The following is a 21,432-nucleotide window of genomic DNA, read 5'->3' on the forward strand; positions in this document are numbered from 1 at the left end:
CTCCTCCTCCTCATATCATTGTTCTTATCTTCTCCTCCTCATATCATTATTCTTATCTTCTCCTCCTCATATCATTGTTCTTATCTTCTCCTCCTCATATCATTGTTCTTATCTTCTCCTCCTCATATCATTGTTCTTATCTCCTCCTCATATAATTGTTATTATCTTCTCCTCATATCATTGTTCTTATCTTTTCCTCCTCATATCATTGTTCTTATCTTCTCCTCCTCATATCATTGTTCTTATCTTTTCCTCCTCATATCATTGTTCTTATCTTCTCCTCCTCACATCATTGTTCTTATCTTCTCCTCCTCATATCATTGTTCTTATCTTCTCCTCCTCATATCATTGTTCTTATCTTCTCCTCCTCATATCATTGTTCTTATCTCCTCCTCATATCATTGTTCTTATCTTCTCCTCCTCATTTCATTGTTCTTATCTTCTCCTCCTCATATCATTGTTCTTATCTTTTCCTCCTCATACCATTGTTCTTATCTTCTCCTCCTCATATCATTGTTCTTATCTTCTCCTCCTCATATCATTGTTCTTATCTTCTCCTCCTCATATCATTGTTCTTATCTTCTCCTCCTCATATCATTGTTCTTATCTTCTACTCCTCATATCATTGTTCTTATCTTCTCCTCCTCATATCATTGTTCTTATCTTCTCCTCATATCATTGTTCTTATCTTCTCCTCCTCATATCATTGTTCTTATCTTCTCCTCCTCATATCATTGTTCTTAACTTCTCCTCATATCATTGTTCTTATCTTCTCCTCCTCATATCATTGTTCTTATCTTCTCCTCCTCATATCATTGTTCTTAACTTCTCCTCATATCATTGTTCTTATCTTCTCCTCCTCATATCATTGTTCTTAACTTCTCCTCATATCATTGTTCTTATCTTCTCCTCCTCATATCATTGTTCTTATCTTCTCCTCATATCATTGTTCTTATCTTCTCCTTATATCATTGTTCTTATCTTCTCCTCCTCATATCATTGTTCTTATCTTCTCCTCATAACATTGTTCTTATCTTCTCCTCCTCATATCATTGTTCTTATCTTCTCCTCCTCATATCATTGTTCTTATCTTCTCCTCCTCATATCATTGTTCTTATCTTCTCCTCCTCATTACATTGTTCTTATCTTCTCCTCATATCATTGTTCTTATCTTCTCCTCCTCATATCATTGTTCTTATCTTCTCCTCCTCTTATCATTGTTCTTATCTTCTCATCCTCATATCATTGTTCTTATCTTCTCCTCCTCATATCATTGTTCTTATCTTCTTCTCCTCATATCATTGTTCTTATCTTCTCCTCCTCATGTCATTGTTCTTATCTTCTCCTCCTCATGTCATTGTTCTTATCTTCTCCTCCTCATATCATTGTTCTTATCTTCTCCTCATATCATTGTTCTTATCTTCTCCTCCTCATATCATTGTTCTTATCTTCTCCTCCTCATATCATTGTTCTTATCTCCTCCTCATATCATTGTTCTTATCTTCTCCTCCTCATTTCATTGTTCTTATCTTCTCCTCCTCATATCATTGTTCTTATCTTTTCCTCCTCATATCATTGTTCTTATCTTCTCCTCCTCATATCATTGTTCTTATCTTCTCCTCCTCATATCATTGTTCTTATCTTCTCCTCCTCATATCATTGTTCTTATCTTCTCCTCCTCATATCATTGTTCTTATCTTCTACTCCTCATATCATTGTTCTTATCTTCTCCTCCTCATATCATTGTTCTTATCTTCTCCTCATGTCATTGTTCTTATCTTCTCCTCCTCATATCATTGTTCTTATCTTCTCCTCCTCATATCATTGTTCTTAACTTCTCCTCATATCATTGTTCTTATCTTCTCCTCCTCATATCATTGTTCTTATCTTCTCCTCCTCATATCATTGTTCTTAACTTCTCCTCATATCATTGTTCTTATCTTCTCCTCCTCATATCATTGTTCTTAACTTCTCCTCATATCATTGTTCTTATCTTCTCCTCCTCATATCATTGTTCTTATCTTCTCCTCATATCATTGTTCTTATCTTCTCCTTATATCATTGTTCTTATCTTCTCCTCCTCATATCATTGTTCTTATCTTCTCCTCATAACATTGTTCTTATCTTCTCCTCCTCAAACCATTGTTCTTATCTTCTCCTCCTCATATCATTGTTCTTATCTTCTCCTCCTCATATCATTGTTCTTATCTTCTCCTCCTCATATCATTGTTCTTATCTTCTCCTCCTCATATCATTGTTCTTATCTTCTCCTCCTCATATCATTGTTCTTATCTTCTCCTCCTCATACCATTGTTCTTATCTTCTCCTCCTCATATCATTGTTCTTATCTTCTCCTCCTCATATCATTGTTCTTATCTTCTCCTCCTCATATCATTGTTCTTATCTTCTCCTCCTCATATCATTGTTCTTATCTTCTCCTCCTCATATCATTGTTCTTATCTTCTCCTCCTCATATCATTGTTCTTATCTTCTCCTCCTCATTACATTGTTCTTATCTTCTCCTCATATCATTGTTCTTATCTTCTCCTCCTCATATCATTGTTCTTATCTTCTCCTCCTCATATCATTATTCTTATCTTCTCATCCTCATATCATTGTTCTTATCTTCTCCTCCTCATTTCATTGTTCTTATCTTCTTCTCCTCATATCATTGTTCTTATCTTCTCCTCCTCATGTCATTGTTCTTATCTTCTCCTCCTCATGTCATTGTTCTTATCTTCTCCTCCTCATGTCATTGTTCTTATCTTCTCCTCCTCATGTCATTGTTCTTATCTATTCCTCATATCATTGTTCTTATCTTCTCCTCCTCATATCATTGTTCTTATCTTCTCCTCATATCATTGTTCTTATCTTCTCCTCATATCATTGTTCTTATCTTCTCCTCCTCATATCATTGTTCTTATCTTCTCCTCCTCATATCATTGTTCTTATCTTCTCCTCCTCATATCATTGTTCTTATCTTCTCCTCCTCATGTCATTGTTCTTATCTTCTTCTCCTCATATCATTGTTCTTATCTTCTCCTCATATCATTGTTCTTATCTTCTACTCCTCATATCATTGTTCTTATGTTCTTCTCCTCATATTATTGTCTTATCTTCTTCTCCTCATATCATTGTTCTTATCTTCTCCTCCTCATATCATTGTCCTTATCTTCTCCTCATATCATTGTTCTTATCTTCTTCTCCTCATATCATTGTCTTATCTTCTCCTCCTCATATTATTGTTCTTATCTTCTCCTCCTCATATCATTGTTCTTATCTTCTCCTCCTCATATCATTGTTCTTATCTATTCCTCATATCATTGTTCTTATCTTCTCCTCCTCATATCATTGTTCTTATCTTCTTCTCCTCATATCATTGTTCTTATCTTCTCCTCCTCATATCATTGTTCTTATCTTCTCCTCCTCATATCATTGTTCTTATCTTCTCCTCCTCATATCATTGTTCTTATCTTCTCCTCATATCATTGTTCTTATCTTCTCCTCCTCATATCATTGTTCTTATCTTCTTCTCCTCATATCATTGTTCTTATCTTCTAATCCTCATATCATTGTTCTTATCTTCTCCTCCTCATACCATTGTTCTTATCTTCTCCTCCTCATATCATTGTTCTTATCTTCTCCTCATATCATTGTTCTTATCTTCTCCTCATATCATTGTTCTTATCTTCTTCTCATATCATTGTTCTTATCTTCTCCTCATATCATTGTTCTTATCTTCTCTTCCTCATATCATTGTTCCTATCTTCTCCTCATATCATTGTTCTTAACTTCTCCTCCTCATATCATTGTTCTTATCTTCTTCTCCTCATATCATTGTTCTTATCTTCTCCTCATATCATTGTTCTTATCTTCTCCTCCTCATATCATTGTTCTTATCTTCTCCTCCTCATATCATTGTTCTTATCTTCTCCTCCTCACATCATTGTTCTTATCTTCTCCTCATATCATTGTTCTTATCTTCTCCTCCTCATATCATTGTTCTTATCTTCTCATATCATTGTTCTTATCTTCTCCTCCTCATATCATTGTTCTTATCTTCTCCTCATATCATTGTTCTTATCTTCTCCTCCTCATATCATCGTTCTTATCTTCTCCTCCTCATATCATTGTTCTTATCTTCTCCTCCTCATATCATTGTTCTTATCTTCTCCTCCTCATATCATTGTTCTTATCTTCTCCTCCTCATATCATTGTTCTTATCTTCTCCTCCTCATATCATTGTTCTTATCTTCTTCTCATATCATTGTTCTTATCTTCTCCTCCTCATATCATTGTTCATATCTTCTCCTCCTCATATCATTGTTCTTATCTTCTCCTCCTCATATCATTGTTCTTATCTTCTCCTCATAAGATTGTTCTTATCTTCTCCTCCTCATACCATTGTTCTTATCTTCTCCTCCTCATATCATTGTTCTTATCTTCTCCTCCTCATATCATTGTTCTTATCTTCTCCTCCTCATATCATTGTTCTTATCTTCTCCTCATAACATTGTTCTTATCTTCTCCTCCTCAAACCATTGTTCTTATCTTCTCCTCCTCATATCATTGTTCTTATCTTCTCCTCCTCATATCATTGTTCTTATCTTCTCCTCCTCATATCATTGTTCTTATCTTCTCCTCCTCATATCATTGTTCTTATCTTCTCCTCCTCATATCATTGTTCTTATCTTCTCCTCACATCATTGTTCTTATCTTCTTCTCCTCATATCATTGTTCTTATCTTCTCCTCCTCATGTCATTGTTCTTATCTTCTCCTCCTCATGTCATTGTTCTTATCTTCTCCTCCTCATATCATTGTTCTTATCTTCTCCTCATATCATTGTTCTTATCTTCTTCTCCTCATATCATTGTTCTTATCTTCTCCTCCTCATGTCATTGTTCTTATCTTCTTCTCCTCATATCATTGTTCTTATCTTCTCCTCATAACATTGTTCTTATCTTCTACTCCTCATATCATTGTTCTTATGTTCTTCTCCTCATATTATTGTCTTATCTTCTTCTCCTCATATCATTGTTCTTATCTTCTCCTCCTCATATCATTGTTCTTATCTTTTCCTCCTCATATCATTGTTCTTATCTTCTCCTCATATCATTGTTCTTATCTTCTACTCCTCATATCATTGTTCTTATGTTCTTCTCCTCATATTATTGTCTTGTCTTCTTCTCCTCATATCATTGTTCTTATCTTCTCCTCCTCATATCATTGTTCTTATCTTCTCCTCCTCATATCATTGTTCTTATCTTCTTCTCCTCATATCATTGTCCTTATCTTCTCCTCCTCATATCATTGTTCTTATCTTCTCCTCCTCATATCATTGTTCTTATCTTCTCCTCCTCATATCATTGTTCTTATCTTCTCCTCCTCATATCATTGTTCTTATCTTCTCCTCCTCATATCATTGTTCTTATCTTCTCCTCATATCATTGTTCTTATCTTCTTCTCCTCATATCATTGTTCTTATCTATTCCTCATATCATTGTTCTTATCTTCTCCTCCTCATATCATTGTTCTTATCTTCTCCTCATATCATTGTTCTTATCTTCTCCTCCTCATATCATTGTTCTTATCTTCTCCTCCTCATATCATTGTTCTTATCTATTCCTCATATCATTGTTCTTATCTTCTCCTCCTCATATCATTGTTCTTATCTTCTTCTCCTCATATCATTGTTCTTATCTTCTCCTCCTCATATCATTGTTCTTATCATCTTCTCCTCATATCATTGTTCTTATCTTCTCCTCCTCATATCATTGTTCTTATCTATTCCTCATATCATTGTTCTTATCTTCTCCTCCTCATATCATTGTTCTTATCTTCTCCTCCTCATATCATTGTTCTTATCATCTTCTCCTCATATCATTGTTCTTATCTTCTCCTCCTCATATCATTGTTCTTATCTTCTCCTCCTCATATCATTGTTCTTATCTTCTCCTCCTCACATCATTGTTCTTATCTTCTCCTCATATCATTGTTCTTATCTTCTCCTCCTCATATCATTGTTCTTATCTTCTCATATCATTGTTCTTATCTTCTCCTCCTCATATCATTGTTCTTATCTTCTCCTCATATCATTGTTCTTATCTTCTCCTCCTCATATCATTGTTCTTATCTTCTCCTCCTCATATCATTGTTCTTATCTTCTCCTCCTCATATCATTGTTCTTATCATCTTCTCCTCATATCATTGTTCTTATCTTCTCCTCCTCATATCATTGTTCTTATCTTCTCCTCCTCATATCATTGTTCTTATCTTCTCCTCCTCACATCATTGTTCTTATCTTCTCCTCATATCATTGTTCTTATCTTCTCCTCCTCATATCATTGTTCTTATCTTCTCATATCATTGTTCTTATCTTCTCCTCCTCATATCATTGTTCTTATCTTCTCCTCATATCATTGTTCTTATCTTCTCCTCCTCATACCATTGTTCTTATCTTCTCCTCCTCATATCATTGTTCTTATCTTCTCCTCATATCATTGTTCTTATCTTCTCCTCATATCATTGTTCTTATCTTCTCCTCCTCATTACATTGGTCTTATCTTCTCCTCATATCATTGTTCTTATCTTCTCCTCATATCATTGTTCTTATCTTCTCCTCCTCATTACATTGGTCTTATCTTCTCCTCATATCATTGTTCTTACCTTCTTCTCATATCATTGTTCTTATCTTCTCCTCATATCATTGTTCTTATCTTCTCCTCCTCATATCATTGTTCTTATCTTCTCCTCCTCATATCATTGTTCTTATCTTCTTCTCATATCATTGTTCTTATCTTCTCCTCATATCATTGTTCTTATCTTCTCCTCCTCATATCATTGTTCTTATCTTCTCCTCATATCATTGTTCTTATCTTCTTCTCCTCATATCATTGTTCTTATCTTCTCCTCCTCATATCATTGTTCTTATCTTCTTCTCCTCATATCATTGTTCTTATCTTCTCCTCCTCATATCATTGTTCTTATCTTCTCCTCCTCATACCATTGTTCTTATCTTCTCCTCCTCATATCATTGTTCTTATCTTCTCCTCATATCATTGTTCTTATCTTCTCCTCATATCATTGTTCTTATCTTCTCCTCCTCATATAATTGTTCTTATCTTCTCCGCCTCATATCATTGTTCTTATCTTCTCCTCCTCATATCATTGTTCTTATCTTCTCCTCCTCATTACATTGTTCTTATCTTCTCCTCATATCATTGTTCTTATCTTCTTCTCATATCATTGTTCTTATCTTCTCCTCATATCATTGTTCTTATCTTCTCCTCCTCATATCATTGTTCTTATCTTCTCCTCATATCATTGTTCTTATCTTCTCCTCATATCATTGTTCTTATCTTCTCCTCCTCATATCATTGTTCTTATCTTCTTCTCCTCCTCATATCATTGTTCTTATCTTCTCCTCATATCATTGTTCTTATCTTCTCCTCCTCATATCATTGTTCTTATCTTCTCCTCCTCATATCATTGTTCTTATCTTCTCCTCATATCATTGTTCTTATCTTCTCCTCCTCATATCATTGTTCTTATCTTCTCCTCATATCATTGTTCTTATCTTCTCCTCCTCATATCATTGTTCTTATCTTCTTCTCCTCATATCATTGTTCTTATCTTCTCCTCCTCATATAATTGTTCTTATCTTCTCCTCCTCATATCATTGTTCTTATCTTCTCCTCATATCATTGTTCTTATCTTCTCCTCATATCATTGTTCTTATCTTCTCCTCATATCATTGTTTTTATCTTCTCCTCATTACATTGTTCTTATCTTCTCCTCATATCATTGTTCTTATCTTCTTCTCATATCATTGTTCTTATCTTCTTCTCCTCCTCATATCATTGTTCTTATCTTCTCCTCATATCATTGTTCTTATCTTCTCCTCCTCATATCATTGTTCTTATCTATTCCTCATATCATTGTTCTTATCTTCTCCTCCTCATATCATTGTTCTTATCTTCTCCTCCTCATATCATTGTTCTTATCATCTTCTCCTCATATCATTGTTCTTATCTTCTCCTCCTCATATCATTGTTCTTATCTTCTCCTCCTCATATCATTGTTCTTATCTTCTCCTCCTCACATCATTGTTCTTATCTTCTCCTCATATCATTGTTCTTATCTTCTCCTCCTCATATCATTGTTCTTATCTTCTCATATCATTGTTCTTATCTTCTCCTCCTCATATCATTGTTCTTATCTTCTCCTCATATCATTGTTCTTATCTTCTCCTCCTCATACCATTGTTCTTATCTTCTCCTCCTCATATCATTGTTCTTATCTTCTCCTCATATCATTGTTCTTATCTTCTCCTCATATCATTGTTCTTATCTTCTCCTCCTCATTACATTGGTCTTATCTTCTCCTCATATCATTGTTCTTATCTTCTCCTCATATCATTGTTCTTATCTTCTCCTCCTCATTACATTGGTCTTATCTTCTCCTCATATCATTGTTCTTACCTTCTTCTCATATCATTGTTCTTATCTTCTCCTCATATCATTGTTCTTATCTTCTCCTCCTCATATCATTGTTCTTATCTTCTCCTCCTCATATCATTGTTCTTATCTTCTTCTCATATCATTGTTCTTATCTTCTCCTCATATCATTGTTCTTATCTTCTCCTCCTCATATCATTGTTCTTATCTTCTCCTCATATCATTGTTCTTATCTTCTTCTCCTCATATCATTGTTCTTATCTTCTCCTCCTCATATCATTGTTCTTATCTTCTTCTCCTCATATCATTGTTCTTATCTTCTCCTCCTCATATCATTGTTCTTATCTTCTCCTCCTCATACCATTGTTCTTATCTTCTCCTCCTCATATCATTGTTCTTATCTTCTCCTCATATCATTGTTCTTATCTTCTCCTCATATCATTGTTCTTATCTTCTCCTCCTCATATAATTGTTCTTATCTTCTCCGCCTCATATCATTGTTCTTATCTTCTCCTCCTCATATCATTGTTCTTATCTTCTCCTCCTCATTACATTGTTCTTATCTTCTCCTCATATCATTGTTCTTATCTTCTTCTCATATCATTGTTCTTATCTTCTCCTCATATCATTGTTCTTATCTTCTCCTCCTCATATCATTGTTCTTATCTTCTCCTCATATCATTGTTCTTATCTTCTCCTCATATCATTGTTCTTATCTTCTCCTCCTCATATCATTGTTCTTATCTTCTTCTCCTCCTCATATCATTGTTCTTATCTTCTCCTCATATCATTGTTCTTATCTTCTCCTCCTCATATCATTGTTCTTATCTTCTCCTCCTCATATCATTGTTCTTATCTTCTCCTCATATCATTGTTCTTATCTTCTCCTCCTCATATCATTGTTCTTATCTTCTCCTCATATCATTGTTCTTATCTTCTCCTCCTCATATCATTGTTCTTATCTTCTTCTCCTCATATCATTGTTCTTATCTTCTCCTCCTCATATAATTGTTCTTATCTTCTCCTCCTCATATCATTGTTCTTATCTTCTCCTCATATCATTGTTCTTATCTTCTCCTCATATCATTGTTCTTATCTTCTCCTCATATCATTGTTTTTATCTTCTCCTCATTACATTGTTCTTATCTTCTCCTCATATCATTGTTCTTATCTTCTTCTCATATCATTGTTCTTATCTTCTCCTCATATCATTGTTCTTATCTTCTCCTCCTCATATCATTGTTCTTATCTTCTCCTCATATCATTGTTCTTATCTTCTCCTCCTCATATCATTGTTCTTATCTTCTTCTTCTCATATCATTGTTCTTATCTTCTCCTCATATCATTGTTCTTATCTTCTCCTCCTCATATCATTGTTCTTATCTTCTCCTCATATCATTGTTCTTATCTTCTCCTCCTCATATCATTGTTCTTATCTTCTCCTCATATCATTGTTCTTATCTTCTTCTCCTCATATCATTGTCCTTATCTTCTCCTCATATCATTGTTCTTATCTTCTTCTCCTCATATCATTGTTCTTATCTTCTTCTCCTCATATCATTGTCCTTATCTTCTCCTCATATCATTGTTCTTATCTTCTCCTCCTCATATCATTGTTCTTATCTTCTCCTCCTCATATCATTGTTCTTATCTTCTCCTGATATCATTGTTCTTATCTTCTCCTCCTCATATCATTGTTCTTATCTTCTCCTCCTCATATCATTGTTCTTATCTTCTCCTCATATCATTGTTCTTATCTTCTTCTCCTCATATCATTGTTCTTATCTTCTCCTCCTCATATCATTGTTCTTATCTTCTCCTGATATCATTGTTCTTATCTTCTCCTCCTCATATCATTGTTCTTATCTTCTCCTCCTCATATCATTGTTCTTATCTTCTCCTCATACCATTATTCTTATCTTCTCCTCCTCATATCATTGTTCTTATTTTCTCCTCCTCATATCATTGTTCTTATCTTCTCCTCCTCATATCATTGTTCTTATCTTCTCCTCCTCATATCATTGTTCTTATCTTCTCCTCCTCATATCATTGTTCTTATCTTCTTCTCCTCATATCATTGTTCTTATCTCCTCCTCCTCATATCATTGTTCTTATCTTCTCCTCCTCATATCATTGTCCTTATCTTCTCCTCATATAATTGTTCTTATCTCCTCCTCCTCATATCATTGTTCTTATCTTCTCCTCCTCATATCATTGTCCTTATCTTCTCCTCATATAATTGTTCTTATCTTCTCCTGATATCATTGTTCTTATCTTCTTCTCCTCATATCATTGTTCTTATCTTCTCCTCCTCATATCATTGTTCTTATCTTCTCCTCCTCATATCATTGTTCTTATCTTCTCCTCCTCATATCATTGTTCTTATCTTCTCCTCCTCATATCATTGTTCTTATCTTCTCCTCCTCATATCATTGTTCTTATCTTCTCCTCCTCATATCATTGTTCTTATCTTCTTCTCCTCATATCATTGTTCTTATCTTCTCCTCCTCATATCATTGTTCTTATCTTCTCCTCCTCATACCATTATTCTTATCTTCTCCTCCTCATATCATTGTTCTTATCTTCTCCTCCTCATATCATTGTTCTTATCTTCTCCTCATATCATTGTTCTTATCTTCTTCTCATTTCATTGTTCTTTTCTTCTCTCCTGTAGCTTGGATTCTTTAAGCGTCAATACAAACAGATGCTGGAAGACACAGAAGGTGAAAATGCAGCAAACAATGGACCTGTGGACGCCCCAACCAGCGGAGGCCCGGAATGAGGAGGCCGTGTATAACCTGTGTCGGTTCTTATAGGACATCAAGCTTCTCCATATCCCCCCCACCCCCCAGTATTTTCTGACTCCGCCCATACTCTGCACATAAATGGAACATTACCCTCCCATAATCCTCTCCTCTAGCCATCCAGCTGAGGACAAAATAAATGTCTTATTAGGAAATAATTTTATAAACCAGTTTTACTATTAAACAAATTTATTTTAAAAGTTTAGTTTTTTTTTTTTTTTTCCACCATTGACGATAGACTGACAGGTAACACCTATATATATATAGATAACACAGGATCCACCATTCACTATAGACTGACAGGTAACACCTATATATATATATATATATAGATAACACAGGATCCACCATTCACTATAGACTGACAGGTAACACCTATTTATATATATATATAGATAACACAGGATCCACCATTCACTATAGACTGACAGGTAACACCTATATATAGATAACACAGGATCCACCATTCACTATAGACTGACAGGTAACACCTATATATATATAGATAACACAGGATCCACCATTCACTATAGACTGACAGGTAACACCTATATATATATATATATATATATATATATATATATATAGATAACACAGGATCCACCATTCACTATAGACTGACAGGTAACACCTATATATATAGATAACACAGGATCCACCATTCACTATAGACTGACAGGTAACACCTATATATATATAGATAACAGAGGATCCACCATTCACTATAGACTGACAGGTAACACCTCTATATATATATATATATATATATATATATATATATATATATATATAGATAACACAGGATCCACCATCCACTATAGACTGACAGGTAACACCTATATATATAGATAACACAGGATCCACCATTCACTATAGACTGACAGGTAACACCTATATATATATATATATATATATATATATATATATATATATATATATATATATATATAGATAACACAGGATCCACCATTCACTATAGACTGACAGGTAACACCTATATATATATATATATATATATATATATATATATATATATATATAGATAACACAGGATCCACCATTCACTATAGACTGACAGGTAACACCTATATATATACATAACACAGGATCCACCATTCACTATAGACTGACAGCTAACACCTATATATATAGATAACACAGGATCCACCATTCACTATAGACTGACAGCTAACACCTATATATATAGATAACACAGGATCCGCCATTCACTATAGACTGACAGGTAACACCTATATATATAGATAACACAGGATCCACCATTCACTATAGACTGACAGGTAACACCTATATATATAGATAACACAGGATCCGCCATTCACTATAGACTGACAGCTAACACCTATATATATAGATAACACAGGATCCGCCATTCACTATAGACTGACAGATAACACCTATATATATAGATAACACAGGATCCACCATTCACTATAGACTGACAGGTAACACCTATATATATATATATATATATATATATATATATATATATATATATATAGATAGATAACACAGGATCCACCATTCACTATAGACTGACAGGTAACACCTATATATATAGATAACACAGGATCCGCCATTCACTATAGACTGACAGGTAACACCTATATATATATATATATATATATATATATATATATATAGATAACACAGGATCCACCATTCACTATAGACTGACAGGTAACACCTATATATATACATAACACAGGATCCACCATTCACTATAGACTGACAGCTAACACCTATATATATAGATAACACAGGATCCACCATTCACTATAGACTGACAGCTAACACCTATATATATAGATAACACAGGATCCGCCATTCACTATAGACTGACAGGTAACACCTATATATATAGATAACACAGGATCCACCATTCACTATAGACTGACAGGTAACACCTATATATATAGATAACACAGGATCCGCCATTCACTATAGACTGACAGCTAACACCTATATATATAGATAACACAGGATCCGCCATTCACTATAGACTGACAGATAACACCTATATATATAGATAACACAGGATCCACCATTCACTATAGACTGACAGGTAACACCTATATATATATATAGATAACACAGGATCCACCATTCACTATAGACTGACAGGTAACACCTATATATATAGATAACACAGGATCCACCATTCACTATAGACTGACAGGTAAAACCTATATATAGATAACACAGGATCCACCATTCACTATAGACTGACAGGTAACACCTATATATATATATATATAGATAACACAGGATCCACCATTCACTATAGACTGACAGGTAACACCTATATATATAGATAACACAGGATCCACCATTCACTATAGACTGACAGGTAACACCTATATATATATATATATATATATATATATATATATATATATATATATATATATAGATAACACAGGATCCACCATTCACTATAGACTGACAGGTAACACCTATATATAGATAACACAGGATCCACCATTCACTATAGACTGACAGGTAACACCTATATATATATATATAGATAACACAGGATCCGCTATTCACTATAGACTGACAGATAACACCTATATATAGATAACACAGGATCCGCCATTCACTATAGACTGACAGGTAACACATATATATATAGATAACACAGGATCCACCATTCACTATAGACTGACAGGTAACACCTATATATATAGATAACACAGGATCCACCATTCACTATAGACTGACAGGTAACACCTATATATATAGATAACACAGGGTCCACCATTCACTATAGACTGACAGGTAACACCTATATATATAGATAACACAGGATCCACCATTCACTATAGACTGACAGGTAACACCTATATATATAGATAACACAGAATCCACCATTCACTATAGACTGACAGGCAACACCTATATATATATATATATATATATATATATATATATATATATATATAGATAACACAGGATCCACCATTCACTATAGACTGACAGGTAACACCTATATATATATATATATATATATATATATATATAGATAACACAGGATCCACCATTCACTATAGACTGACAGGTAACACCTATATATATATATATATATATATATATATATATATATATATATATATATATATATAGATAACACAGGATTCACCATTCACTATAGACTGACAGGTAACACCTATATATATATATAGATAACACAGGATCAACCATTCACTATAGACTGACAGGTAACACCTATATATATGGATAACACAGGATCCACCATTCACTATAGACTGACAGGTAACACCTATATATATAGATAACACAGGATCCACCATTCACTATAGACTGACAGGTAACACCTATATATATAGATAACACAGGATCCACCATTCACTATAGACTGACAGGTAACACCTATATATATATATATATAGATAACACAGGATCCACCATTCACTATAGACTGACAGGTAACACCTATATATATATATAGATAACACAGGATCCACCATTCACTATAGACTGACAGGTAAAACCTATATATAGATAACACAGGATCCGCCATTCACTATAGACTGACAGGTAACACCTATATATATATATAGATAACACAGGATCCACCATTCACTATAGACTGACAGGTAAAACCTATATATAGATAACACAGGATCCACCATTCACTATAGACTGACAGGTAACACCTATATATAGATAACACAGGATCCACCATTCACTATAGACTGACAGGTAACACCTATATATAGATAACACAGGATCCACCTTTCACTATAGACTGACCCCTCCTGTTCTGTAGAGATCACTTCTCAGCAGTCTCCTCCTCATCACCACAGACAGGATTATACTGACAGGTAACACCTATATATATAGATAACACAGGATCCACCATTCACTGTAGACTGACTCCTGTTCTGTAGAGATCACTTCTCAGCAGTCTCCATCATCCCAGACAGGATTACACTGACATGTAACACTATATATAGATAACACAGGATCCACCATTCACTATAGGCTGACCCCTCCTGTTCTGTAGAGATCACTTCTCAGCAGTCTCCTCCTCATCACAGACAGGATTACACTGACAGGTAACACCTATATATAGATAACACAGGATCCACCATTCACTATAGACTGACAGGTAACACCTATATATATATATATAGATAACACAGGATCCACCATTCACTATAGGCTGACACCTCCTGTTCTGTAGAGATCACTTCTCAGCAGTCTCCTCCTCATCACAGACAGGATTACACTGACAGGTAACACCTATATATAGATAACACAGGATCCACCATTCACTATAGACTGACCCCTCCTGTTCTGTAGAGATCACTTCTCAGCAGTCTCCTCCTCATCACCACAGACAGGATTATACTGACAGGTAACAACTATATATATAGATAACACAGGATCCACCATTCACTATAGACTGACAGGTAACACCTATATATATATATATAGATAACACAGGATCCACCATTCACTATAGACTGACAGGTAACACCTATATATATAGATAACACAGGATCCACCATTCACTGTAGACTGACTCCTGTTCTGTAGAGATCACTTCTCAGCAGTCTCCATCATCCCAGACAGGATTATACTGACAGGTAACAACTATATATATAGATAACACAGGATCCACCATTCACTATAGACTGACAGGTAACACCTATATATATATAGATAACACAGGATCCACCATTCACTATAGACTGACAGGTAACACCTATATATATATAGATAACACAGGATCCACCATTCACTATAGACTGACAGGTAACACCTATATATATATATATATATAGATAACACAGGATCCACCATTCACTATAGACTGACAGGTAACACCTATATATATATATAGATAACACAGGATCCACCATTCACTATAGACTGACAGGTAACACCTATATATATATATAGATAACACAGGATTCACCATTCACTATAGACTGACAGGTAAAACCTATATATAGATAACACAGGATCCGCCATTCACTATAGACTGACAGGTAACACCTATATATATATATATAGATAACACAGGATCCACCATTCACTATAGACTGACAGGTAAAACCTATATATAGATAACACAGGATCCACCATTCACTATAGACTGACAGGTAACACCTATATATAGATAACACAGGATCCACCTTTCACTATAGACTGACCCCTCCTGTTCTGTAGAGATCACTTCTCAGCAGTCTCCTCCTCATCACCACAGACAGGATTATACTGACAGGTAACACCTATATATATAGATAACACAGGATCCACCATTCACTGTAGACTGACTCCTGTTCTGTAGAGATCACTTCTCAGCAGTCTCCATCATCCCAGACAGGATTACACTGACATGTAACACTATATATAGATAACACAGGATCCACCATTCACTATAGGCTGACCCCTCCTGTTCTGTAGAGATCACTTCTCAGCAGTCTCCTCCTCATCACAGACAGGATTACACTGACAGGTAACACCTATATATAGATAACACAGGATCCACCATTCACTATAGACTGACAGGTAACACCTATATATATATATATAGATAACACAGGATCCACCATTCACTATAGGCTGACACCTCCTGTTCTGTAGAGATCACTTCTCAGCAGTCTCCTCCTCATCACAGACAGGATTACACTGACAGGTAACACCTATATATAGATAACACAGGATCCACCATTCACTATAGACTGACCCCTCCTGTTCTGTAGAGATCACTTCTCAGCAGTCTCCTCCTCATCACCACAGACAGGATTATACTGACAGGTAACAACTATATATATAGATAACACAGGATCCACCATTCACTATAGACTGACAGGTAACACCTATATATATATATAGATAACACAGGATCCACCATTCACTATAGACTGACAGGTAACACCTATATATATAGATAACACAGGATCCACCATTCACTGTAGACTGACTCCTGTTCTGTAGAGATCACTTCTCAGCAGTCTCCATCATCCCAGACAGGATTATACTGACAGGTAACAACTATATATATAGATAACACAGGATCCACCATTCACTATAGACTGACAGGTAACACCTATATATATATAGATAACACAGGATCCACCATTCACTATAGACTGACAGGTAACACCTATATATATATAGATAACACAGGATCCACCATTCACTATAGACTGACAGGTAACACTATATATAGATAACACAGGATCCACCATTCACTATAGACTGACAGGTAACACCTATATATATATAGATAACACAGGATCCACCATTCACTATAGACTGACAGGTAACACCTATATATATAGATAACACAGGATCCACCATTCACTATAGACTGACAGGTAAAACCTATATATAGATAACACAGGATCCACCATTCACTATAGACTGACAGGTAACACCTATATATATATATAGATAACACAGGATCCACCATTCACTATAGACTGACAGGTAACACCTATATATATATATAGATAACACAGGATCCACCATTCACTATAGACTGACAGGTAACACCTATATATATAGATAACACAGGATCCACCATTCACTATAGACTGACAGGTAACACCTATATATATAGATAACACAGGATCCACCATTCACTATAGACTGACAGGTAACACCTATATATATATAGATAACACAGGATCCACCATTCACTATAGACTGACAGGTAACACCTATATATAGATAACACAGGATCCGCCATTCACTATAGACTGACAGGTAACACCTATATATATAGATAACACAGGATCCACCATTCACTATAGACTGACAGGTAACACCTATATATATAGATAACACAGGATCCACCATTCACTATAGACTGACAGCTAACACCTATATATATCTATAGATAACACAGGATCCGCCATTCACTATAGACTGACAGGTAACACCTATATATATAGATAACACAGGATCCACCATTCACTATAGACTGACAGGTAACACCTATATATATATATAGATAACACAGGATCCACCATTCACTATAGACTGACAGGTAACACCTATATATATATATAGATAACACAGGATCCACCATTCACTATAGACTGACAGGTAACACCTATATATATATATATAGATAACACAGGATCCACCATTCACTATAGACTGACAGGTAACACCTATATATAGATAACACAGGATCCACCATTCACTATAGACTGACAGGTAACACCTATATATATATAGATAACACAGGATCCACCATTCACTATAGACTGACAGGTAACACCTATATATATAGATAACACAGGATCCACCATTCACTATAGACTGACAGGTAACACCTATATATATATAGATAACACAGGATCCACCTTTCACTATAGACTGACCCCTCCTGTTCTGTAGAGATCACTTCTCAGCAGTCTCCTCCTCATCACCACAGACAGGATTATACTGACAGGTAACACCTATATATATAGATAACACAGGATCCACCATTCACTATAGACTGACAGGTAACACCTATATATATAGATAACACAGGATCCACCATTCACTATAGACTGACAGGTAACACCTATATATATATATAGATAACACAGGATCCACCATTCACTATAGACTGACCCCTCCTGTTCTGTAGAGATCACTTCTCAGCAGTCTCCTCCTCATCACCACAGACAGGATTATACTGACAGGTAACACCTATATATATAGATAACACAGGATCCACCATTCACTATAGACTGACTCCTGTTCTGTAGAGATCACTTCTCAGCAGTCTCCATCATCCCAGACAGGATTACACTGACAGGTAACACCTATATATAGATAACACAGGATCCACCATTCACTATAGACTGACAGGTAACACCTATATATATAGATAACTCAGGATCCACCTTTCACTATAGACTGACCCCTCCTGTTCTGTAGAGATCACTTCTCAGCAGTCTCCTCCTCATCACCACAGACAGGATTATACTGACAGGTAACACCTATATATATAGATAACACAGGATCCACCATTCACTGTAGACTGACTCCTGTTCTGTAGAGATCACTTCTGTTACGCCGAGCGCTCCGGGTCCCCGCTCCTCCCCGGAGCGCTCGCTACACTCTCCTCACTGCAGCGCTCCGGTCAGATCCACTGACCCGGGGCGCTGCGATACCGCCTCCAGCCGGGATGCGATTTGCGATGCGGGTAGCGCCCGCTCGCGATGCGCACCCCGGCTCCCGTACCTGACTCGCTCTCCGTCAGTCCTGTCCCGGCGCGCGCGGCCCCGCTCCCTAGGGCGCGCGCGCGCCGGGTCTTTGCGATTTAAAGGGCCACTGCGCCGCTGATTGGCGCAGTGGTTCCAATTAGTGTGTTCACCTGTGCACTTCCCTATATCACCTCACTTCCCCTGCACTTCCTTGCCGGATCTTGTTGCCATTGTGCCAGTGAAAGCGTTTCCTTGTGTGTTCCTAGCCTGTGTTCCAGACCTCCTGCCGTTGCCCCTGACTACGATCCTTGCTGCCTGCCCCGACCTTCTGCTACGTCCGACCTTGCTTCTGTCTACTCCCTTGTACCGCGCCTATCTTCAGCAGCCAGAGAGGTTGAGCCGTTGCTAGTGGATACGACCTGGTCACTACCGCCGCAGCAAGACCATCCCGCTTTGCGGCGGGCTCTGGTGAAAACCAGTAGTGACTTAGAACCGGTCCACTAGCACGGTCCACGCCAATCCCTCTCTGGCACAGAGGATCCACTACCTGCCAGCCGGCATCGTGACAGTAGATCCGGCCATGGATCCCGCTGAAGTTCCTCTGCCAGTTGTCGCTGACCTCACCACGGTGGTCGCCCAGCAGTCACAACAGATAGCGCAACAAGGCCAACAGCTGTCTCAACTGACCGTTATGCTACAGCAGTTACTACCACAGCTTCAGCAATCATCTCCTCCGCCAGCTCCTGCACCTCCTCCGCAGCGAGTGGCCGCTTCTGGTCTACGACTATCCTTGCCGGATAAATTTGATGGGGACTCTAAGTTTTGCCGTGGCTTTCTTTCCCAATGTTCCCTGCACTTGGAGATGATGTCGGACCAGTTTCCCACTGAAAGGTCTAAGGTGGCTTTCGTAGTCAGCCTTCTGTCTGGAAAAGCCCTGTCTTGGGCCACACCGCTCTGGGACCGCAATGACCCCGTCACTGCCTCTGTACACTCCTTCTTCTCGGAAATTCGAAGTGTCTTTGAGGAACCTGCCCGAGCCTCTTCTGCTGAGACTGCCCTGTTGAACCTGGTCCAGGGTAATTCTTCCGTTGGCGAGTATGCCGTACAATTCCGTACTCTTGCTTCAGAATTATCCTGGAATAATGAGGCCCTCTGCGCGACCTTTAAAAAAGGCCTATCCAGCAACATTAAAGATGTTCTGGCCGCACGAGAAATCCCTGCTAATCTACATGAACTCATTCACCTAGCCACTCGCATTGACATGCGTTTTTCCGAAAGGCGTCAGGAGCTCCGCCAGGATATGGACTCTGTTCGCACGAGGCGTTTCTTCTCCCCGGCTCCTCTCTCCTCTGGTCCCCTGCAATCTGTTCCTGTGCCTCCCGCCGTGGAGGCTATGCAGGTCGACCGGTCTCGCCTGACACCTCAAGAGAGGACACGACGCCGCATGGAGAATCTCTGCCTGTACTGTGCCAGTACCGAACACTTCCTGAAGGATTGTCCTATCCGTCCTCCCCGCCTGGAAAGACGTACGCTGACTCCGCACAAAGGTGAGACAGTCCTTGATGTCTACTCTGCTTCTCCACGTCTTACTGTGCCTGTGCGGATATCTGCCTCTGCCTTCTCCTTCTCTGCTGTGGCCTTCTTGGACTCCGGATCTGCAGGAAATTTTATTTTGGCCTCTCTCGTCAACAGGTTCAACATCCCGGTGACCAGTCTCGCCAGACCCCTCTACATCAATTGTGTAAACAATGAAAGATTGGACTGTACCATACGTTTCCGCACGGAGCCCCTTCTAATGTGCATCGGACCTCATCACGAGAGGATTGAACTTTTGGTCCTCCCCAATTGCACTTCTGAAATTCTCCTTGGACTTCCCTGGCTTCAACTTCATTCCCCAACCCTGGATTGGTCCACTGGGGAGATCAAGAGTTGGGGGCCCTCTTGTTCCAAGTACTGCCTAAAACCGG

At 37.2% G+C, this 21,432-nt stretch overlaps 1 protein-coding gene across 1 annotated transcript in view; it reads left to right on the forward strand.

Moving 5' to 3' along the window:
• Positions 1-11,426, forward strand: part of LOC130305018 (integrin alpha-M-like) — a gene marked incomplete at its 5' end in the record, with an annotated part of 70,783 nt that extends 59,357 nt beyond the window's left edge. Inside the window, 1 exon segment of the mRNA XM_056551971.1 lies at positions 11,132-11,426. Coding sequence (XP_056407946.1) covers positions 11,132-11,239 — 108 coding nt within the window.
• Between the last annotated feature and the right edge of the window lie 10,006 nt (positions 11,427-21,432).

This window comes from Hyla sarda, unplaced genomic scaffold, assembly GCF_029499605.1.
Source record: "Hyla sarda isolate aHylSar1 unplaced genomic scaffold, aHylSar1.hap1 scaffold_1305, whole genome shotgun sequence".
NCBI lineage: Eukaryota > Metazoa > Chordata > Amphibia > Anura > Hylidae > Hyla > Hyla sarda.